The sequence below is a fragment of the Lates calcarifer genome, linkage group LG14 (assembly GCF_001640805.2).
Source record: "Lates calcarifer isolate ASB-BC8 linkage group LG14, TLL_Latcal_v3, whole genome shotgun sequence".
NCBI lineage: Eukaryota > Metazoa > Chordata > Actinopteri > Centropomidae > Lates > Lates calcarifer.
Window position 1 is genome coordinate 3587564 of NC_066846.1, and position 21968 is coordinate 3609531.

A 21968-nucleotide genomic window follows, 5' to 3' on the forward strand; every position below is an offset into this window, starting at 1 on the left:
GCTTGCCCACCTACAGATCATTCATCAGACACCACACACTCAAGCATGCAGATGCTCCTGTTGTGCCCACATGCAGGCAGAGGCACTGGAACACAACATGCAGGTATGAAAAATAAACTTGCATTGAGAAATACCACTAGATGTATCATTAATAGTATGCGCAACCACTTCTTAGCTTTCATTTTGGTCTGATTGGACGAGCATGGAGAGCGAAGATGCCTTTAATATGTTTAAGTCAAGTCAGTCAGCTTTTCTGCAACTGATAAATATGATGCTATCAGAGTCTTTCTCTTCCAGCAAACCCATTCAATCCACTGCCTAAAGAAGCTATAAAATACAATTAAAGTATTAATAGGTAATGAATAAGTATATGTGTAGTCCACATGCATATTTGTCAGAGCTGTGTACTGGCAAGAATCTGGCGACATGGTATGACTCATGATTCAGGGGTTACAATTCAGTATATATTGTGATTTTTTTAACGCAGAGCAAAGTTACATTTTAGAAAGACTGTTATAGTATAAAGAATGTGTTGCTGTAGCAACAGATGTCAAACCCTTTGAAAAGCAAGTGTAAAGCTGCAAATAAAGGATTTTTTTTCTTTCTTTAAAAAAAAAACCAAACATTAATGATGTTACCACCATAGTATGACTATCATAACCACAGTCAAAACTGGACATTTTTTCTTAATGAATGGGAATGGGGAGTAAACTTATGTAACAAACTAACATGAATCTGATATGAAGCTGAGAATACCAGGACCGGCTATAAAATGTGGATGATGAATGTGAAAAAATAATCATCTAACGACACAATTTCTAAATGAGTTGTCAGTCTCAACAAGTTCAAAGCAGCCCTCACCTTTCCTCCCTTCCCTCTGGAAATCCACATGGCACCATTCACCATCATTGACCTTCTTGTTGCTGGCCTTCAGCTTTGTTTTTCCAGAGCCCATATCGATCAGCAGGTACAAATACCCATCCAGCAGCTCCATGGCAAAGTAATCAGTCTTGAGCTCCCTACCGGGCTTCTGCTCTTTGGGACTCTGAGGGCGGCCGTGGCTGAACAGCAGGAGGCCGCTGGGCTCTGTAGTGCGGAAGTCAAAGGAAATAGAGCCTGTCTTCTTGGTGTTCCACTTGGGCAGGGAGATGTAGGACTCGGGGGTCTCGAAGGTAACGGGGTCTAGGGCAGCCACATCCTCACAGCGGAACACCAGGTCACCGTTAAGAGGTGATTTTAGGGTCGCGTTCGATGGCCAGCCGTGACAGCTCCAGCTTGAAGTCATTGTTCTTGTACACCACCTGGACAGCAGAGAGTAGAGCAAGTGGTTACAAGGTTGTAATTCTGTATAAAATAGCGGTGGTAATGTGATTGTGGATTCAAACATGGCATGTGGAATTGGATTATTATTAATAAATATGGACTTTTCTATAGCCTAAGGACAAAATGTTGCTGCAACAGACCAGAACATTTAGTCCACAATACTAAGAGCCTGCAGATGCATCCTAACTGCCTAAATTAATTTCAAGTGTCATTATAATGGCTGCTGAGAAAGCTTATCAGCATGGGGAAAAGATCAATCAAAACATGAATGAAATACATGACTTCCTCTTGAGCAGCAGATACAACATACTACAGAAGCTGATTTTTAATCTCCAACCCACCATCCCCCTAACAAGAAATTTAGGTCAGATGAGGGCTTGGTTTACTGATGCTCTATGATTTGGTAAGGAAATCCTTCAAACTTTGAAAATTTCAAACAGTGAGCAACCACTCGGGGCCACCGTGTTGCCCAGGGCATGCTTTCATTGATTTTACTGAAGTCTGTGAGTGTGAGGTTGTGTGGGTGCACAACATGCTAAGTGCATCAAGCTCTGATCATTGCTGTACAAACTCCCAGCTCTTGGTCAAATCTATGAAGTGCATAAACTATTTGTTGTTGTACAAAAAGCTGTAGCTCAGAAATGTCAGTATATATGCACAATGAATTGGGGGGGGGGGAATTAAAAGGCTCCAGGGGATTTCCAGACACAGGGAAAAGTGAACATTGCCTACAGCCTTAATGCAAATGGCTCCGACAGCCTTTGATGAAATACAGCTCTATTGTTTCAGCTCAAAGTGTGTGTCTATTCCTCACTGTGTGCATTCATAATGGATTAAGTGCTAAAGGCAAAGTAAATTATCCTTGTCTGTCATAGTTTTAGTTTTCCTTTTATTTGTAGAACACTCTGTAGACAGCGTTTTGAGAGGCCGTCCTCAAGGTAATAATGTGAAGCAGCTGAGGTCTTTGCGTTTGTTTGTGTGTGTGTGTGTTTTTTCTCCTGATTGTAGCGCTCTTCACGCGCTCTCACACAGCCACACAGACGTGCTGACAGGTAATGGAGAGGAAAAAAAAAGCCTTCTCTACATTTCTATCTGTTTTCTCCTTCCTGTCACAAGTACGAGGTTAAGGGGATTGTTCTGTTTTTGTTAAGTCTTGGGTTTGATCCCGGCACCAGACAGGTTCTGTTGAACTGTCACTGAATAAAGAGAGAGGAGTTACCTGCTCATGTGTTCAGAGCTTAACACTCTTCCTTTGAAAAAAGCAAGGGCCATATCAGTGGTTTTCCATGCTTTAGCCTGTTAACTACAAACTGTAAAATTAAATTACGACACAGCATTTTCAATTCAGTTTTATATTCCTACCTTCTAGAAGGCCAATGGTATCTATTCCTCTTGGTCGACTACAAACATTAACTGGCAGAGAGATTTGAAACTTTTTTTGAGATAACAGTGAACATGAAGTTCTCTTTTTTTGCCAAGATTCAATTTTAAGGGTGAAATTAGGCACAACTTAGATATCTGAATCCACTGACTGAATACTGATTACTTCCTACAACTTTCTTCTTACAGAATCCATATCTAGTTTGATCATCACCTGCAAACTACTGCTTACCCTAAGTAGAAAGAAAAGGACTTAATGCTGAATTATTACCTGTGTAGTAAGTCACCATTTGCTTTGTTTGCATCAGCCTGTTTTCATATTTGCACCACTGAAAGACTCATCTTGTGTGATGTGGTTCACTGTATTGGTTTTTGACTATCTAATTCCACCAGACCGCGGCTGTCATTCCTCATTGTCTTTCCCAATATCTCTTTCCAACGCCCTCCAGTCTTACCTATTTTTTCACATGCATCCATACTCCCTCTCTACCTCTTCCTTTCTCTCTCTCGTCCTCTCTGTCAAACACCACACCTACGCACAGGCACAGAATGAACCACAAGAACACAGATATGCTGGGTTATTCTTGAACTTAAGCCTCCTTTGGTTATCTCCTACATTGGCCACGCTGCCACATGTACTGTACACCTCATAATGTCGTCATTAGCACAGATTATTCCTGGTAATTAGCCATGATAACGCTAAAACTGGCAGCTAATAAGGCGTGAGCTCGTCTGGATTAAGGTGTTAGAAAAAGAGAGGGGTAGGTGAGAGAGAGAAAAGGCAGAGGGAGGAAGAAGATTTATTTTTATTTTATTTATTTTCAGGTATTTATTTTTGTTTACCCATGTTGCTCTGCTTCTTCACAAATGCAGCCTGCTGTTATGATTTTTCAGAACACAGGAATCAAACAGCATGAAGGGAAAAGATGAGGCAGGAAATAAAGCTGGAAACATGCTGTACCAGAGGACTTTGAGGTCAGTTAGTCATCTGCAATGTGGCTCTTGTGATTGATTTTAAATATCAACCTTAATCTAAGATAGTGTTGCTAAAGCCCAGTTAAGACTACATAATATAATGCCAGTTGTGACACAATGTTGTCATGGCTGACAAATTTCAAGCTTCAAGCCGGGGCTGCTAGCTGGACTTAAGACTTTTTAGTCTTGACATTTACCTGTCATAGAGAACAGTGAATAATCCATGTCTACATGAAGACCATCAACAGCTGCATCTGGTGTCACAAAAAGTATTTTAACATACTAATCAACACCAAGCCAGCTTTCAATATGTCACTGAGGGATTTTGTGCAATCCAACATGTCACCAATCAGAACAAGAATGAAGGCAGGCAGCCAGAATGAGCTTGCTGTAACGTCTGCTGTGATTGGCTATTGATAGCATGCAATTTTCAGCAAGAGCCCAATTTGTTCAAAAGTTCAGATGGCAGCTGGTACACGGCAAACATGTTTGTTATTACTGGGACAATTCATCATCTCTGAATCCTTAGTCCTTTCACACCACAGAAGCACCTCTGTGTAAATTTAACAGCTTTGTTTAAAGTTTGATCCGAGCAGCTGCCCGTGTTTGTTTTAGTTTATGTGTCCAAATCCAGGCTTGTTGTTTCACATGTGCAATTCAGCGCGGGAAAGACATGAAAGCTAGGATAACCAATCACTACGTGTATGAAAAGCTACCTTTTCACAGTCACTTAAGTCTTCCCGTGTGTCTCTAGCAAAAGAATACAAATAAACAGAGGGGAGTAGCCAGGGGCAACAAACGGCAAACAGCAGAACGCAGAAGGAGGTGGGAGAATACAAGCAAGAGGTATTAAGCAGTAAGGGAGGCAGAGGAAGATGGCGGTGAATGAAAAATGAAAGGAAGAAGAGGGTAACAGGGTGACTGGGGGGTGGGGGGGTGGGGTGCATGGTTGCATTAGAGTGTGTGAGGCATGCAGGGTCCACTCTGAGACGTGTTAGAAATAGTTGGTGCCTTTGTAAAGCAAAGACCCCAGGTCCTGTATAAATGCATGTGCTGACTCAGCATCCAGACCCCATGCCCTTCCTTCCTATCTTCAAACCGTTGAGGTTGTCTGGCTTAATACAGACATTTTGTAATGTGTCCCCTTCAATACTGGGAGGGCAGGTCTCAACAGCTTATCTAATGAGCCAAACTGCCCACTGCTGAGAGGCCTGCTGGTCTGATCCACTAAGAAGCAGACCTCTGTCAAAATGTTGAAATCTTGAGCAGAGTTAATAACGTCTAGCAGCACAGTTTTTGACCCTTTTTTTTGATTTGATCATCACTTCTGACTTCTGAATTCACAGACTTGTATAGCAGAGCCACAGGGTGTTTTTGTGTTGGCTTAACTTCAGTGATCTTTCTAAAATCAAGCCGTGTAGGGCCCCTGACACAGGACTCTGACTTGTGCTTTCTCACTGTTCTAATGGTACGACTAGCGCAGGGCCAAAGCCTTCCTCAGGGGTGACTCCATTGATTTGTTCTGTCATTGAGAAACTCAGCAAATCCAAAACCCTGCAGGTAAGCAGAACAAAAATAATCAGCTATTTCTTGATATACTTGGGGGTTGTGAATGCTCAATGAGCCTGTACGGTATAAGCCTGTTTTTGCACAAGCTTTGCAGTGGATCTGTAGACAATCCACCAATCAATCTTAATTTAACAAATACTTGATATATCTATCGATTTTAACGACATTTACTGACAGTTTGTGATGTGGTTTCAGAATTACTACACATTGTATTGATATCTGTTGCCTTGGAGATGAGGAAACCTAACTGAAAAGGGCAAAGGGCAAGTTTTTCAGCAGTACCCTTCCAACTGTAAAGTCTCAAATGAATGTTGTTTTGTGGTTCATGGATGACTGCAGAAAATGTTATCACGCAACAAAGGTGAGACTAGGAGGAAGCTGCGGACAAAGATAGAGCATCAATATGAAGTTGGGAGGGCAGGAAGGGAGAGAGAGTGAAAGAGAGTGGGGGCAGGGAGGAGGGCGAGAGCATTCATCCAGTGCATGGAATCAGTCGAAGAAATCAATTTTTAATTTGGCCGTCAGGATGGCAAAGCTGGCGCACCAACAGCGCTACCATGGACTTAATTACACAAAACTGCCCCCGAGAAAGGGAAGATGAGAGGCAGAGAGAGGTGGAGAGGAGTGATGAGAGAGGTGGGAAGAGTGAGGAGGACAAGCAGGAGGGGAGAGAGGGAGAGCAAGGGACACTGAAATGGAGAGAAGAGTGTGAATTGGGCGATAGCAAGGTCACTGTCTGAGAGAGAGAAGGAGAGGGGGAGGTTGTGGTAGAGAGACAGACAGAAGAAGAGAGAAATCTGTGGAAACAAGACTGGGGGGGCTGAGGAGCAGAGAGACCCGATTTCACACCACACCACTCTGACTGGGAGCCTAGAAAACACATATATATATATCACACGGTGTATGATCGTCGCATGTGGGTAACTTTGAACACACACACGAACACGAACGCACGCACAGCAAATAAAAACTTCATAGGGCTTCAGTGCCTCTTTTGGTGCCTTTTTACTCTTCTTCTGCTGTGCTCTTCCTTTGGATTTTTTCTGCCTGGAGGGTGTTGGCCAAGCGTATCAAAGGCGTTTGACCACGGTGGCGGCATGAAAGCCTTGCCCCGGACCATAACACCACTGATAATCCAAGCTGTGCCACTGAAGTAGCACAGGATGAAACACACCGCTGTCTACCCCCCAACCACTCACTTTCCTCTTTACTTTCAGCTACTACTACTCTACCTGGTACTCTCAGTTACTCTCATTGCAGGTTTTCTCAGTGCCTTTCTGTGTGGTTAACTCTGTGGCTCAGTTCAGCTGATGCAGTCATTAGAACCTGACAGCTGAACAGTTTTGCCCATAAGACTCAAACACCAGGAAAAACAGCCACTAAGCTCAAGCTTCTAGTGAGCTAAAACTCCTCCTACTCTGGAGGCAACAGTTCAATATGGAAATCTACAAATTCTCTATTTTACAGTAGGCCTACAGGAATTAGGAGAAACAACATTATGGTGTCAGTATCTCTTGATTTGAGGACAACAAACTTTTACGATTCTATACTTGTCTATATGTTTTGCAGCTCTGAACTAAACCCAAGCTGCTGAATCAGAAATGAAGCTCAATGTCTGATGTTTACAGTAACACCACATTTTTTCTTGGTTTCTGTCTGTGAACTTATTCTTTTCCCTCTCAATCATATCTCACCTTTAGCTCAAACCTATCACTTTTTCATTCAATTCCCTTTTCTTACTTTTGTCCACACTGTGCAATCCATTAAACACTACAGCTGAAATGCTCCATTATTCCTGGAAACATTTTCTCTTATACATGCTCAACTTGCACTTTTAATTCATTCCTCCCCCTAAGGCTATTTCTCTATGCTGCACCTACCCTTACTTAGCTTCTTATTGGGAGATCACTCAGTCTATCCAACAAAGTCTTACATGCACTGTTCTCTTACCATCTACTTTAACTTTCCTTTTCCTGTTCTTCACACTGCTTCTTCATTTTCACTTCTATTTGTTGCTGTTAGCACTTGTCATTGTCTGTTTTCGTACTGCTCTCAACCCCCTCCTCCTTCCCTGTGCTCGGCCTGTACGTTGTCTGTAAATCCAGCCTTGTCTTGATGAGCAAGAGGATAGTTAAACGCCTTGGGAAGTTTAAGACCCACTAGGGATCCTTCCGATAGCAACCCAAATAATGAAAATGTAATTCTACAGGCATAATTAAGTTAGAGATAGGGCGATTACTGTGCAATCCATTAAAAGTGATGGCAAAAGTAATTACTTATTCAATCAGCGTGGTTTTATGAGGAAATGCGATGGCACCATGTTGCGTTGCCTCTATACAAGTCATTACATTTACAAGGACATAATGCTTTAAGCTGTGATTGGTCCTCTTGACAGCTTGTTAAGTCATGAATTAAAGCCCTGGTGAAAATAAAAGTCATTTTTCGTCAAAGTTGAGGAAATAAAGTTTTACAAGACAACTGTCCTCTTCATATCAATCCATGACTCATGTGGCTGTGCATTACTGTGTGTATAGTCTAAGTCTGAACCTGCCTGATTTTCTACCATCCCACTGTGGAGTGTGCGATGCCTGTGGATATGTTTCGTCTGCGTGTGGTTAGGAGAGGGAGGAAGAATGGAGGAAATAAACACTTATAACGAATTCAGGATACTGTATGTCTGACACCTCCAACTCTCACATATGGGAGTTATATCTGCACAGACTGATGATTCTCAAGTGACTGCGTCAGAGTCAACACAAATGTGTTTGTGTGAGTATGTGTGAGGGATGACGCTATGCCACTGTTGATCACAGTGTGTATTCTCACTGTTACTTTATGATGTGTGTATGATTTTTTATTGCCATGTTGTTTGGAGCAAGGAAATCTTACTCCCAGTATTAAGACACATTGTAACTAATATAAACAGATATATATAAAATACACATACTGTCCCATGAGGGCGTGGCTAAGCATGATATTTTAAACACACACTGCAGGATGGTGCAGTCTAAATTGCTACCAAAGCAAATAACCTGCTAGCCTAAGGCAGGAGAATACAGAGTGGTTGTATGTTTTTGTCAGCTGCATACAGTCTGTGGTCACAAACTACACAGTCACATAGAGCCACTCACATCTTTAAGGCAGCCCATGAAGTTGTTGCTGACTGGTGATCCGGGCAGGTCGGCGGTGTTGGGGCTCCCTCCAATGTAAAAGAAGTCATCGGAGCCCAACATGGTGTAGTCTTCCTGGGTGTAACCAGTGGTGGTCAATATACCATCCACTGAGATGGTCACCTGGCATAGGCATGGCCCAAAAGAGATAGATGAAAAAAGACAGAGGTAGAAAATAGAGTAGCGATAGACAGAAATAGAGAATGATGAGAGAGGAGAGAAATTAGAAGAATGAGGAGGAAAAACAAGGAAGAAAGTGGATTAAACACCAGTGATAGGCGGGGCTGTCCCGTAAATGGTCTCGCTTGGTTGGTTGCTTTTGGTGCCAGTCAGACTGGGGGGGCTTTCACTCTAGAGTGCAGTTGCTAAGGGAAAACCACTGAGACACTGTTGTGCTCACTATCTAAAAACAATCTGACAATCCTGGTTTAGTTGACTAAAGGCAAAAGTATGCTTTAACTGTAGCTGACACTGGTTTAAGTGTGTCAAAAAGTCAATCAAAATTCAATATAAATCATAAGCAGCCACTCCTGTAAATATGCCATTTATAAACACTGACAACTATCTAAACCAAATACACTGAACCATGTTACTGGAAATCAGGTTCAAAAACATTATCTCTTGTAAAACTGGGCTTTCCCTGAGATTGGCATAGATATTCTGCAACATTCCTCTGCTGAACCAGTCCTCATTCAAGGAGCTAACAGTAAAAATAACTCCCTTTTCAATATTTAATTGCCTCAAGTCTCGTCTTTTTGTGCAAGGTTACACATTCTGTGCTGCACGTTTGATCGCTAACAGAGCAGAAAGCGTCGGGTGGACTCAAACACACAGCCGCAAGCTGATGGTATGAGGATAGTGTGGATTGAAGTGCAGAAAAAAGACTTAATATCCAAAAATATAATTTAAAAGACAGATGCACAAACGGTACATTTTTTAGGCTCCCCCAGGCTTTTCTGTGAGAGTCATTTTATTTTTATTTTCATTTGATTTTCATTTTTTCATATTTTTGCTCAAATGATATTTTGATGTCTGTAATATTAAGTCTCAGTAACCTCATATCACTGGAACACGATTAACCTGATCAGAAGACTTTTAGCTTACATTACAGCAGCTGGACTGATGTAAAACTCGACCTTACAAGATCAGGTGAAGAAACTATTTTAAATGTTACACCAGCCCCTACCTTGTCAGTTTAAGGAATACATGAGGAGTGAATAAAAATGAGATACAAGATATACTCAGTTGAAATTAGAATGCATCTCAAATAATCAGGACTTGTTTTATTGCTGTACTTGATGAGAATGCTAATAAGTAGAATTTGGCTATTTGGTATTACATCATAGCTGTGTTTGCTATCAGTGCCACAGCTATGCTTATACACAAACATCCTGCAAATAATGTTGTTTGATTTGGGAGAGACTTCTGCAGTTAGTGACCAATTTATTGTCTAATTATCCTAATAGAGCTGGCCTGGGTGGAAGCGAAGCACTTGTGTCTCTGATTCAACATCTGTTATTCTGCATAAATGTACACAGCACAAATAGGGCACTGCAGGGAGCCACAACCATCTGTTTTTCATTACCTTTGCACACTCAAAAGTGATGCTGGCACAACCTATCCTCATTTCAGCTGAAGCCTAACTTTACATTTGGTTATTTACAATGACATCTTGCGTATGGCAGTACTTCACTTTGCATGTTGGATGTGGAGTAACTACTTTAGTGTAGCTGTGATTAGCATAATTTTACAGTAACAGAAAGCCGTTTTCACTTTGTTTATAAACAATACAAAAACCCATTTATTTTAAGTCATCTAATCTAACATCTAATAATCCTCTATCGTGGCAGCAAACATTCAGTGGAGGGCTGAGGAGAAACCTTAGCAACTGCACTCAACAGATCAGTCGCACCAGCTGAGTGCTTATCCTCTTTTTCTTGGCTGTTTATCGTGTTCTTTTCTTTTTTTTTTCCTTTTTGGGCCGTACTTCCCTTCTTAACAGGGCAACTCATTTTTATGTCTGCTGTTGCTACTCGGTGTGAAAGAGTGATCATTTTGGCCAGATGCATCGAGCAAGAGGAATCTGCAGTTGACAGCGCTGGTGCGTTGGGGTGTTGGGGTGAAATCTTGGACGGAACTTTCAGCAGGGCCACTTCTTTTATCCCACAGTGACAAAAGAAACATTAGAGGTGGCTAAAGAGGGGAAACAGGGGGCAGAAGTCTCACGACATAAGTCATTTAAACCGAGCTCCTACAGACATTGGCCAAAACCATCTACCTTTGGAATGACCTCCTCTTGAGGTAGGGATAAAGGATTTGAGACATCAAAGAGTAGAGATATAACCTGCAAAGTTTACAAAATAAAAATTCTAACTTGAGCTATGAGGAACACCAACATATTTTATGGCCAAGTTAGGCTCTTTGGATTTGGGAGAATATTTTGTGGAGGGTTGTTGATGGTACATCTTCAAGGCTGAATGTGCTCACTGGGGCCATGAGGGATTCACATTGGGTGGCTGCCAGACACCTATAAAGTTCCCAACTAAAGAGGGGAAATCAGAGTTAAGCAGTGTGTTTGTTCTGTCTTTCTTTCTCGTGCTCTCTCGTGTTCATTAAAGCTTTTAATGCATGTAGTGAATGAAAAAAGAACCCGGGGCGATCATATTCTATTCAAAGGTTCATTGTGTGATCAGAGGTCAGACCTCAACAGCAATAAAAACCCCAGACACAATATGCCAAAGATCCAAAATAAGCCCATACATTATTAGTCAAAAAAAGAACAAAAGCAAAACAAAGTGTTTCCTCTGAGGTAACTTTGTAATTACTCACAAAGAGTTAGCTAGTCTTTGCTTCAACCACACTGTACACCCATTCCATTGAGTAACATTACAAGCACTTGCATCACTGGCCGGAGGAGGGAAGAGGTGATGATATCACAGGTTGCTAGTTGAAATACCCTGGTTCTCCCAGCCTGGAAGCCATATAGCCTGGAGGAAATCAGCATGCTTTCCCATCTCAAAAATGCTTCCTGCCAAATGCAGACAGACTATAAGATTATACCAGAGAGATTTTGGCTGCCCGATTTCCCTGAGATCCTTTGTTTTATTATTATTATTATTTATTATTTTATTATTCAGTATGGAGACATGACGCTCCTCCCAATCCTGATAGGTACATCTGACTGAAGCATAGACAAAGCTAACTGCAAGTCACTTTAAAACAATGTTTCACTTAAATAAAACATGGCGATATCGGCACAGGTGAACCTCCAGCATTAGCTCCCTCTGTTATTTCTCTACATTTAATGGTGATAAGAGCTTACAGGTAAAATAATTAATGGGTGATGAAATGTTGGATCTAAGTCACTAAATGAAATTCCACTAACAAGTGTGTTCCCTTGATTATTGAAAGTAGTAGTAGTAGTAAACAGCTGGGTTAGTGACAATAATGACTTTTGTTTTATCAGCGAAAAGGGTTGGCCCATTGTTTGCTGTATGAAAAAAAGTGTGATTTCATTTGCTGGGAAAACATCTATAAGAGATCTGAGCATGTGAAACAATACTGCCTGAAAAGAATTATTTTCAACTGTGTGATCACAGTTTCCTTTTTGAAACCTAGTGTGATAATCTAAGAAAAATACCTGATAAATACTAAAAATATAACTGTCAGCTAATTAGCACTTTTCTAGCATCACTCACTGCTCTCTTCCAGTTTGAATCTTTATTCTACTGGGTGCACAATAATAAAATCAATCAACTTGTAAAAACATTAGTCTAAAAATTTGGCCTTGTTGATCCTTTCATACATATCTGAAGCAAACAACTAACACCCCGACACACACACACACCACACACACAAATAGGACTATTTAAATAGGACAACAAATGTAATACACAGATCAAACTCCAAAGACCTTACTGCTTCTGTTGGATCCCTTGATTTTTACCAAGCTGCTCTTCAAATACTTCTTTAGCCCAGTACACACAGAAACCAAACAGACCTGGTTGATCTGTGCTGAACTGCGTGTCCCAGATAACACAGAAAAACACAGGCTGGAGTTGTTTACAGCTGAATATACTGTGAAAGGATTGACACAGCTCTGAAGTTCAAATCAGGAGAAACGTTCCGTTTTACCCATTCACACGCTGCTGAACTGGCTGCCTACATGGCCCTGTGGTGGGGGGGATGCTTTCTTTTATGTTTTTAACCTCCATTCTGTTCAATCAATCTTTTACTCCTGTGCTTGCTCCTCATAAACCACAAACTACCCACAGAATAACAAAGCTTCTGTTGTGGGTCTTCACATGTAGTGTCTAGTGAACTAGAACTGTTGTGTGTGGAGTCGTGTGGTGTGCTCAGCTGAGCGTGTCACGGGCTCATTGACCATATCTGACAGAGGGCTCCATAAAGTAGATCCCCCTCTCATCAAGTAAACACAGGTCAAGGGGATTCCAGCTGTGCTGAGGATTACACCGACCACACTTACATCACACGTAAAATGTTTTATTGAATGCAGCAAAGAAAATAACACTGCACTTGAAATAAAACTAACCCAATCCACTATACAGTGTAACTGTGTTTTAATTTAGTGTGCTCCAGTTGTAAATCACATGTGCTTGGAGAAGAAACTACATCTAATCTTATGCACTTGCACACAATTTTCAACATACTGAGGGCACACACAGCTCATCTACTGTCTTTACTGATTTTCAGTCTGGCACCAACTTATGTGCTGACTAGGGCAAAATTAAGAAGCGGCCACCACTTTCCATAAGAAAGAGCATCAGAATGAACCCAGGTGGTTCTGTAATGTATCATAGCAAGTGTTGAAGCTTATGTTAGCCAAATATCAAAAGGGAAAATGAGAAATTTTACATCTCATGGTATTCGAAGCCATATCCTGTCAGGCCTTCAACACATACAATGGGAAGTAGCTTCATGTGAGTCACTCACTCTCACCATGCACACATCTTCTATTCAGGATTAAAGATCATATTCTACCTTCAGTTCCCAAAGGCAGTTGAGATTTTGAGCATCCAATCTTTACTTTGAGTCAGAGTCTGTAGTTTCAGCAATTTCTGATTACCACGGCACAATCTGACTACGTACAGACATCTATCAGTACCTTCATACATTAACATTATAATCCATGCAGAGAGGTGGCATCAAGCTTACCTTGAAAATGCATCACTTACCCTTTTTGGCACTACATCTGATTACTGTCAGAAATCTTTTGCAGGGAGAAATAATGGGTTATATTTTGGAATTAATACATAACATTACACAGTTAGAGGCTCACATTAGAAATATGTCATAACAATCTGCGCACACAGGAAGGATGCTCGAGAGAGAAAGGGAAAGAAATGGTTCTAATCCAGTGGTGGACAATAGGTGTCTGGCAGCTTGTCAAAATGTATTAGCCGGGCTCAATTTATGTTGCGGGATGGTCCTGTTTTTCAATAATAAATATGAGATATGTAGTTTGGAACCTTAGAACTAAGCTACATCCCTAGGTTAGTAAGGACATGAGGGAGGTTTGGGGCAATTGGGAGAGAGAAGGGGGGAAGTTCTTAAGCTGTGTACCGAAAAGAGTTAAAAGGGTTGGAGGGTGAACGGAATCGGTTAGTACTTTTGTAAGTAAGGGAAAGTCAGACACAAAAATGGTTGTTAGTACAGTTATAACAAAGGTTTGATTCAAACAGTAGATTAGTAACACTGTTTTAGTAAATTTAGTCAAAGAGGTAAGAGAAGGTGAGGATTCTTTAAAAGTCCTCTGCAATTTGATTGCTCAAACCAGATCCAGATTTGGACTGAATGTGTTATCTCATATGACAAGGGTTTGTTTTGGTTAAGAAGAAACAAAATGAATCCATCCAAGCTAACAGGGTGACACACAAGCCATGCATTTAAATGGAAAGATGACAGAAAGAATGGGTGAAGGGGGGGGGCAGGAGGAGGGGGTGGGGGTGGGGGGTCCATTAGACACAACACAAACAGACCAACTATTAAACAAAAAAGAACAAATAAACCATTTGGCAAGATGCAGCAAAATGGGGAAGTAGTGGGGAAGTAAGTTTGATTGCAGGGCACAACACCACCAGACAAATGGGGAAAGGAAGAGAACTTTCAATGTTACGTTGTGGTTTTTTTTTTTTGGACAAGAATGCAACAGAAAAACCCATTTAGACACGTGTACAACAGACTGACACGCGCTGGGCTAGAGCAGCATTTACACCCTGTGAGGATGCTGATGTGGAGACGTTCTAGCCAATAGAAACATGCAGACAGAGTGCAGGAATACAACCACTGGATACTGTCAGTTTGGAGGTGGAAGTGGGACAGGATGAGACCAATGTCACCAATCACAGATGAAATCAACGGAAATGAGAGGGTTTTTTAAAGAATAGGGAAAACTGAGAGGGGAGAGAAGAAATTTCTGTCTTGGTGAATAGAGCAATTACTATCCCAAAGGTAGGACATAGTGTACCATAACTATAGCTGTCCTCTGAGTTATTGGATAGACATACACAGACCAAAAAAAATCAGCACAGTCAAAATTCCAGTTCTCATTATGCCTCTAAAAGAATCTCACCACACTATTTCTGATGTGTTCAAATTACTTTTGTCAAATCTGAGCCAAGACTGAGTGAGTCACTAACAGATACAGTGACTTTCTGCACACTCATAACAGTTTTCTCCAAGTCATGTCTTATGATGGATTGGCCAGTTTTATTCCTTGGGGCATCAATCCTCTATTCACCAAGGAAATGAAAATCCGTCTCCCCTCTTTACTTTTTCCCATTTTTTGTTTCAGCAAGATAAGGTGTGAGGTCATTATTCATTTTAGTAAGTTAATTTTGAAGTTAAACTTATAGAAGTAAAACAAAATATAATAATAAAGTAAAATTAAATAAACAAATAAAGAGGGTGTGGCTAACATGTTTCATGGCCATATTGATTATATTAGGACAATTGATATATGTATGTATATATGTTAGCCAGGATATATACATATACATATATACTCAATGCAATCTGTAAATCGAAAACCAAAAAAAAGGAAAGAAAAAGAAAGATAGATTGGGAAGGGGGTTCAAGTCTCTTCATGCAAAGGGTGAGGCCAGTAAAGTATAAGAAATATAAGTTAGTGTTAGTGTTAATGAGGGGTTGATCGCACACAGTTCAGAGTTTCCCAGGCAGCTCCCTTTATGATCTGCATCAATGGGCAGAGAGCTCCATTTATTATTCGGAAAAGTCCAGTGAAAGCAAGTAAGTCTGATCACAGCTACATGCTAAGGGTGGTCTACTAGTGTGCACTGGCAGGCATATAGTGCATTCAGTGTAATAAGTGTTAGACAGAGACTCTTTTTTTTTTTGGCAATCTTCCTCCAGTCTGCAGCTCAATACAGCAGAGGAGCAATTGCTGTTTTATTTTCAATAATGAGCTGTCATCAGTGCTCTTGATTTGATCATTTCTGCAACGGAGTTCAGGGGGACTATAGGCACATTAAAGCACTTTATTAAGCGTGCATGTGTGTGTGTGTGTGTGTAAGAGAGGGAACGTGTTCAGGTGCAGGTCTGGGAACAGTCCCATCTTGATCATAAATCAGCCTAGGGCCACTAATGGGATCAAGCCCTCATTTGAGGTCTACTTTACAGTGGGGGCTTTGGCCACTAAATCAAGACTTGTAAATACTCTTCACGAGTTCATAAACCACAGGATGGCAAGCCTAGATAACAGGTGGCTCCATAACAGGCTGAACAGGTCTGACTGAGGCTACATAGCAAGATGGTCTCCTCAGTGCCATTCCTCTCATGTTGTTAAAAAGTTGAGGAAATTAATGAAGAAGTTTTTTTGTTTTTTTTTTACTTCCTCTCACTGGAGTTGCCATAGCAGGCTATTTGTCTGCTTGAGAAGTCTGCTGCGTGCGCTCACTTAATAGGGTTTTACTAAGAAAATAAATTAGGAAGAAACAGGGATTAACAGAAAGTAAAGAAAAATCTTAATACGTTTCTAATACTCAATTGAGAAAATATCTTGCATTATAATTCTTTATTTCTTCATACGGATAGTGTTTGAAGTCAAAGAAAAATAACAAATAACCAAATAAAAAGAGACAGAAAATAAAACAGCACAACAAACAAAATCTTCAAATCTAAATTTAAGTAATTTCTGTATCTTTTTGGGCAGACCTCTTTGGATGAACACGTTAATTTTTTCAGGAAGGGGAGAACTGGATGGCAATAAAAAGCAATAACATATATATAGAGAGGGCTAAAAGAAAAACAGAGAGGTGGAGTTTTTCAGCTACCTTGGAACTGATGGCGGATTGTACTTTCAGTAAAGCAAACAGAATAGAAAGAGGTAACGGAAAACCCAGGGCAAACCAAAGTATAAGACAATTAGAATGATATCTACCATATAATGCAGTTTGTTTACCATAGCGTGTCCAATGCCTGCGTGCTTCAGGAGAAAACAGGGGGAGGAAAAAGAAAAAAAAATAATGACAAACCTTAAACTCAAGAAAACACACCTCAACCCCAAAAAAGTGGGAAAGAAAAAAAGAAAAATCGCCTTTTGCAAGACCAGCTTCTCCTTTTAATAGGCGACACGATTCTAAGCAAAAATTTAATGTAAAAGTGAAATATAATTTAAAAATAATGTATCTTTCCTATTGTTTATGTAGTAAAACATCCAAATAAAGAAATAAAGAAAGCAATAGTATAACTATTTTGTTTTAAAGGGTCATCTACAAAAGAAAATCATAAAGAACAAAGGAAAGGATAACAATACATTTGTTAGTATGTAAGTCGCAAGTTAAGTAGAGAAAACAACAGATGGTTCACATTCCGTGAATGACACAGTGTTAGTTGTTGAAATCATAAAAGGTAAGGGAAAAGAAAATTCACCAATGAAAAGAATCAAATTGGAAGAATTCTGAAGCTTGTTGTTAGTAAAAGAGACAAGAGTTAGCAAATCAACTTCCACAGAGGGGACTTGGGTAGTTTTGATGGGGGTGTTTGTTTTGAGTGGGGAAGGGAATGAGGGAAAAGTACATCAGTATTAGTATTCACTCTGACAAGCTAATCTTTTCAGGGGGCTTACTGGCGGTGGGGTGTATTCCATTTCAAATTGGCGCTCTTTAGTACTGGGCGTGGCCAATCATGTTTTTGTGACTTCAAAAGGTGAAAAATCTCTAAGCAAAATTTCCCCAAGAAGTCATTAAGAGGCTACTGTGGTATATGCAAGAGAAAACAAAAAGAAATTATTGCATTGTGAAAATTAACAATTATGGTTAAAAGTGCAGTGCATTAAACAGTGCATTTCCAGTATTGAGAAGTACTGGTGTGAACTCATCAGGGCATTTAGGAAAACATAATTAACTGAGCCTATTGTTGAGCATGAAAGAAAAGGATAACGAAGGGCAGAAAGAAGAACAGAGGCATTTCACTGAGAGCTCTGGTATCTGCAGCATCCTGAAAGAGAGAGAAATGTTCATTTAGTCTTTTAAGTAATTTCCTCAACATCATCCATGTTTGGAGTCCCTGGAAAGAGAAAAGCATACCAAATACACTGAAGCGAAATAAATAAATCATTAAACAAGGAGCTATGTCGCATATCTTCCACCTGTCATGGTTAACTGTGCAAAAGTTGGCAAATGGCAGTGAGAGGGGTAAAGGATCTATCACTGAGATCTGCCCTGAGTATTCCCTCTGGACAGAGTGGACATCTAGAGGACATCTTATATCTTGATCTGAAAGTTGAAACTGTCAGCTGCTGTGGGGAAGCATATCTGACGGGAACAAAAATGGGAATGGGGCTCTTCCTAACTACAATCCAAATCTGTACATACAATAATTAACTACAGAGCTCCAGGTCAGGCAGTTGAGATGTATATATATATATAAGATTAAAAAATGCCAGTAGAATGTTTCATGTTGATGCAGGGGCCTGCATTTGCTTGATATGTTGTGCTACAATCTGCCCCTGTAGCGTGTACAGTGCATACAGTGCTGTGGGTGTGTGTGTGGGATGGATTACTACTGTATGTGTTCATGCTATCTGTGTGGGAGCTGAATCTAAGTGGTAGCCATAAACAAAGTCCTCCCTATGGGCCTAACTGGCCGATTTGAAGCTTCATGTACGCCCACTCTTTGATTCGGGGTCATGTTAAAGTGCTGCCACCAGTCACCCACTTTGTTTAATGACACCTCTTAATCCATTAATTAGGTAAATAAGAGTCAACGGTGGGTGTGCATTTACATATCCACACCACACTGTACTCCCATGCCTCTGAGCTGACAAAAACAGCAGCTGATACATCAAAGAGTGGATGTGATAGGAAGTTCAAAAAACTGGGAGCCTGACAATGGTTAATTAAGTTCGACAAATGTACCCTTACAAAGGTGACAATGACTGCGGGCTTTTCAAAACTCATTCAAATATGGTTTGGGGATCCAATGGGGCAAAAGAGATGAGAGATTATGAAGTGCAACATTTTGAATTCTGTAAGTTTTAGATCCCTCACAGGCATTTGATGTCTGGATTTAAAACTTATCTCTCTCTCAGTTCTTTGACAGAACAGCCCTGGGATGGTTGTGAAAAAAATGTATCCCTCAGAAATTGCTGATGATCTTCGAAATGACACGATAAAGTGGCGGCTGCGAGTGAAAAGATGGGTGGTGGAAATGAAAGACTAAGATTACATTTGGACCTCTGTATGAATAGTGTCTGCATAATCTCCTGTAATGAATGAACACGTGTATGTGTGTCAGTCTACACAGTTAGTGAGTAAACAGTATGTTCATTTAAGAAGGGCAGGTCTTGGTAAAAGGTTAAATCTACAGGGTCAAGGTGTGCAGAGTAACTGATGTCTGTCCAACAGACAAAATGAATGAGGGTAAAGAAAAGAACACGGACTTGAAACCTGTGCATATGAAACCACAATTCACTTATTTAATTTGTTGTTCATTATTTAATTTGCTCATTGTCACATTGACTTACATTTCACACCATTTTGATGTGAAGATTTTTGTTAATCTATGAAGGTGCCTTCATGAAGCTTAGTGGGTTGTGGGAACTCAATTGTTTTAAGATTGTCTGCACAATAACAACCTAACCATTCTCTTAAAAGTAAGTAGATGGGGAGTTAGTCTGGGCTTATGATTTGAGAAGAGTAAGAAGCAGAAAGTGCTATATGAATAAACAGCCTGACTAGAGAGAAATGCAGCGAACTGAGCCACTGAAACTGATGTGTGAAAGTAGATGTGTAGAAGATCTAGAGGCATAGCTATTATACAAGTCAGACTTTTTACTGCAGGCTTGAGAACTGTAAGTACTGCTGAACTGCTGCTCCACTGTCAAGATCAATCGTGCAGAAAATTAAACTTTTGTTATCAAATGGTAGGCAGAATGGTCTGGTAACTAGCTGGTTTAAAGGGTTTCTGTCATGATTTCTCAGTTTGGATGTACTTTCTAATGTTCAAGAATGAAATGTGTGCATCACTGATGATGGCCGCATAACATCTTCTATAATAACAAGCCATATGAGCTGAATCCCTCCTTATCCCTCCCAGAAAGCATCCCAGGGATTCTTAAAATGTCTCAGTCATGTGGGGGGTGTAGTATAGAGGAAATACCTCACAGTGGGCTGACAACAAATGTACAAAAAGATAACTATGACAAGGGATTTTGGAGATAAACAACTCTTGTACAAAATAAGAATATAGTAGGAGACCAGCTCATTCCTTTCCTGTACAGCTAATTATACTGTCTTACAGTAAATTTCCTTTTCCACGGTGTACTTGTTCAAAATTTGCCTCAGACCCAACATGCCTGGAGCCCCTGCTGTGACAGCCCATCACCCTCTCTATAATTGACCCATGTGGGAAAACGAAGGCTGCGGATGCCGATGTTTGCTGATGGAGGATAAAGCTCCTAGTCATGTAAACAACCACAGGCCCAGACAAACAACTTTGTGTTGCATCTGTCCCAAAGGGCCCCCTGGGCTAGGAAATCTTCATATATTAAATACTGGGGGAAGAGGTGGAAGAAGAGGGGAGATGAGCTAATGTTAGAGCTGTTAACATGGTAATTTGCTATCTTTCCTCTGCGGCTGCGAGCGGTGAAACAATTCATGTGGTTCTGTCAGCGTGTGCAGAAGACCGGTGGGATGCCAGCCAGAGATGGCTAAGATGTGAAATGATGCTTTTGTTGAGTTGCTGATCTTTTACACACTTGTCACGGTGGACGTTACTGAATTGCGGCCACCAGCGAATAAGCTGAATAAATATTTAATGACAAAGCTGTGAACATGATCAATGGATAGTGCAGTGGAGCCAAGATTCCCAGTCCAGATAGATTTATCATTGTAACTGAGAAAGTTCTAAGACTGATGACCGTTCCCCTATAAATTTCCAATTTGGGCCTTTAGGAAAAAGTGCTAAAAGTGATATTGTAGAATAGTATTAGGGGGCGGGAGGGAAGGGGAGAGGTGTAATTTGTCATCAGGTGGAAATTTCAGAATCTTAATTAATGATAAGCAACTCATGAAAAGTCAATCTGTGTTGTAAACATTTAAGGACAAGCTCAGTCCATATTATACATATCAATATGCCTGACTGGGAATTTATGCATGTGCGGTGTATCAAGCTGTCCACGGTAACACACACACACTCTGTGGGTGACCCTGTCAGACAGAGTGGAGCTGGGCTTCAATTCAAAATAGCTCTTTCAGGTACATTTGGTTCCACGTTTATTCCAATCATCCGGCATTCACACTAGTCCGCCTCTCTCTAAGTCTGGCTCCAAGTAATGGAAACTGGCAGACAGGCTTCAGGTGCAAATATAAATGTCACTGCAATTACAGCGGAGAGAGGAGTCTGCAAACAAACAGCATGTGAGGGTGTGTGCTTCTGTATAGGTATGTGTGCATGAAAACTGCAGTAGGACATATTGCGTATTCCAATGCAGATGGTCATAATTCTCTCTCTTTTTCTGTCACGCTTCCTATCATCCTCATCTCTATTTTCCCATCTGTGACGGACTGACTGACTGCCTCTTTTGAACAGTGGCGCTCCTTTCACTTCAGATCTCATCAGGATGTGGAAGTTCAATGTCAAACATGTGTAACTGCTATAAACTAAGACTATAAAATATGACGGTAAAGATTCGTACTAAACTAGGCTAAATTATTTAAGTACTGAGCAGCTGGTTTTTACAAGTGCCTTACGTTCTTAGGATGATTTCATTGTAGGAAATAAACCATGTGACATTGTATCATTTTGTGGATGCTCTTGTCTCCATGCTAAGTTTGTGCCATGTACTTGGCCTGGCTTGGCCAGGTCTTGCATGTCTATGGAACTGGTATCTATCTAGTTAAAGACACTGCATTTTTTTCTAGAGACAGATGGCTCATATAACTAGAGATGGCACTGTAACATAGGAATTAATAACACAGGATTAACTGCACACTTACCTTTTATTTCTACCTCTTAACTCTTATAAATTTCAATCCAGTTTGTGAGCACACAGCTATAGCAGCTGAACAT

The 21968-nt window shown here is 40.6% G+C and overlaps 1 protein-coding gene across 1 annotated transcript in view; it reads right to left on the reverse strand.

The window, feature by feature from the left end:
- Positions 1 to 21968, reverse strand: part of nrxn2b (neurexin 2b) — a 609692-nt gene that overhangs the window by 334913 nt on the left and 252811 nt on the right. Inside the window, 4 exon segments of the mRNA XM_051075715.1 lie at positions 862 to 1228; positions 1230 to 1301; positions 8379 to 8540; positions 16858 to 16881. Of these exon segments, the coding sequence (XP_050931672.1) occupies positions 862 to 1228; positions 1230 to 1301; positions 8379 to 8540; positions 16858 to 16881 (625 nt within the window).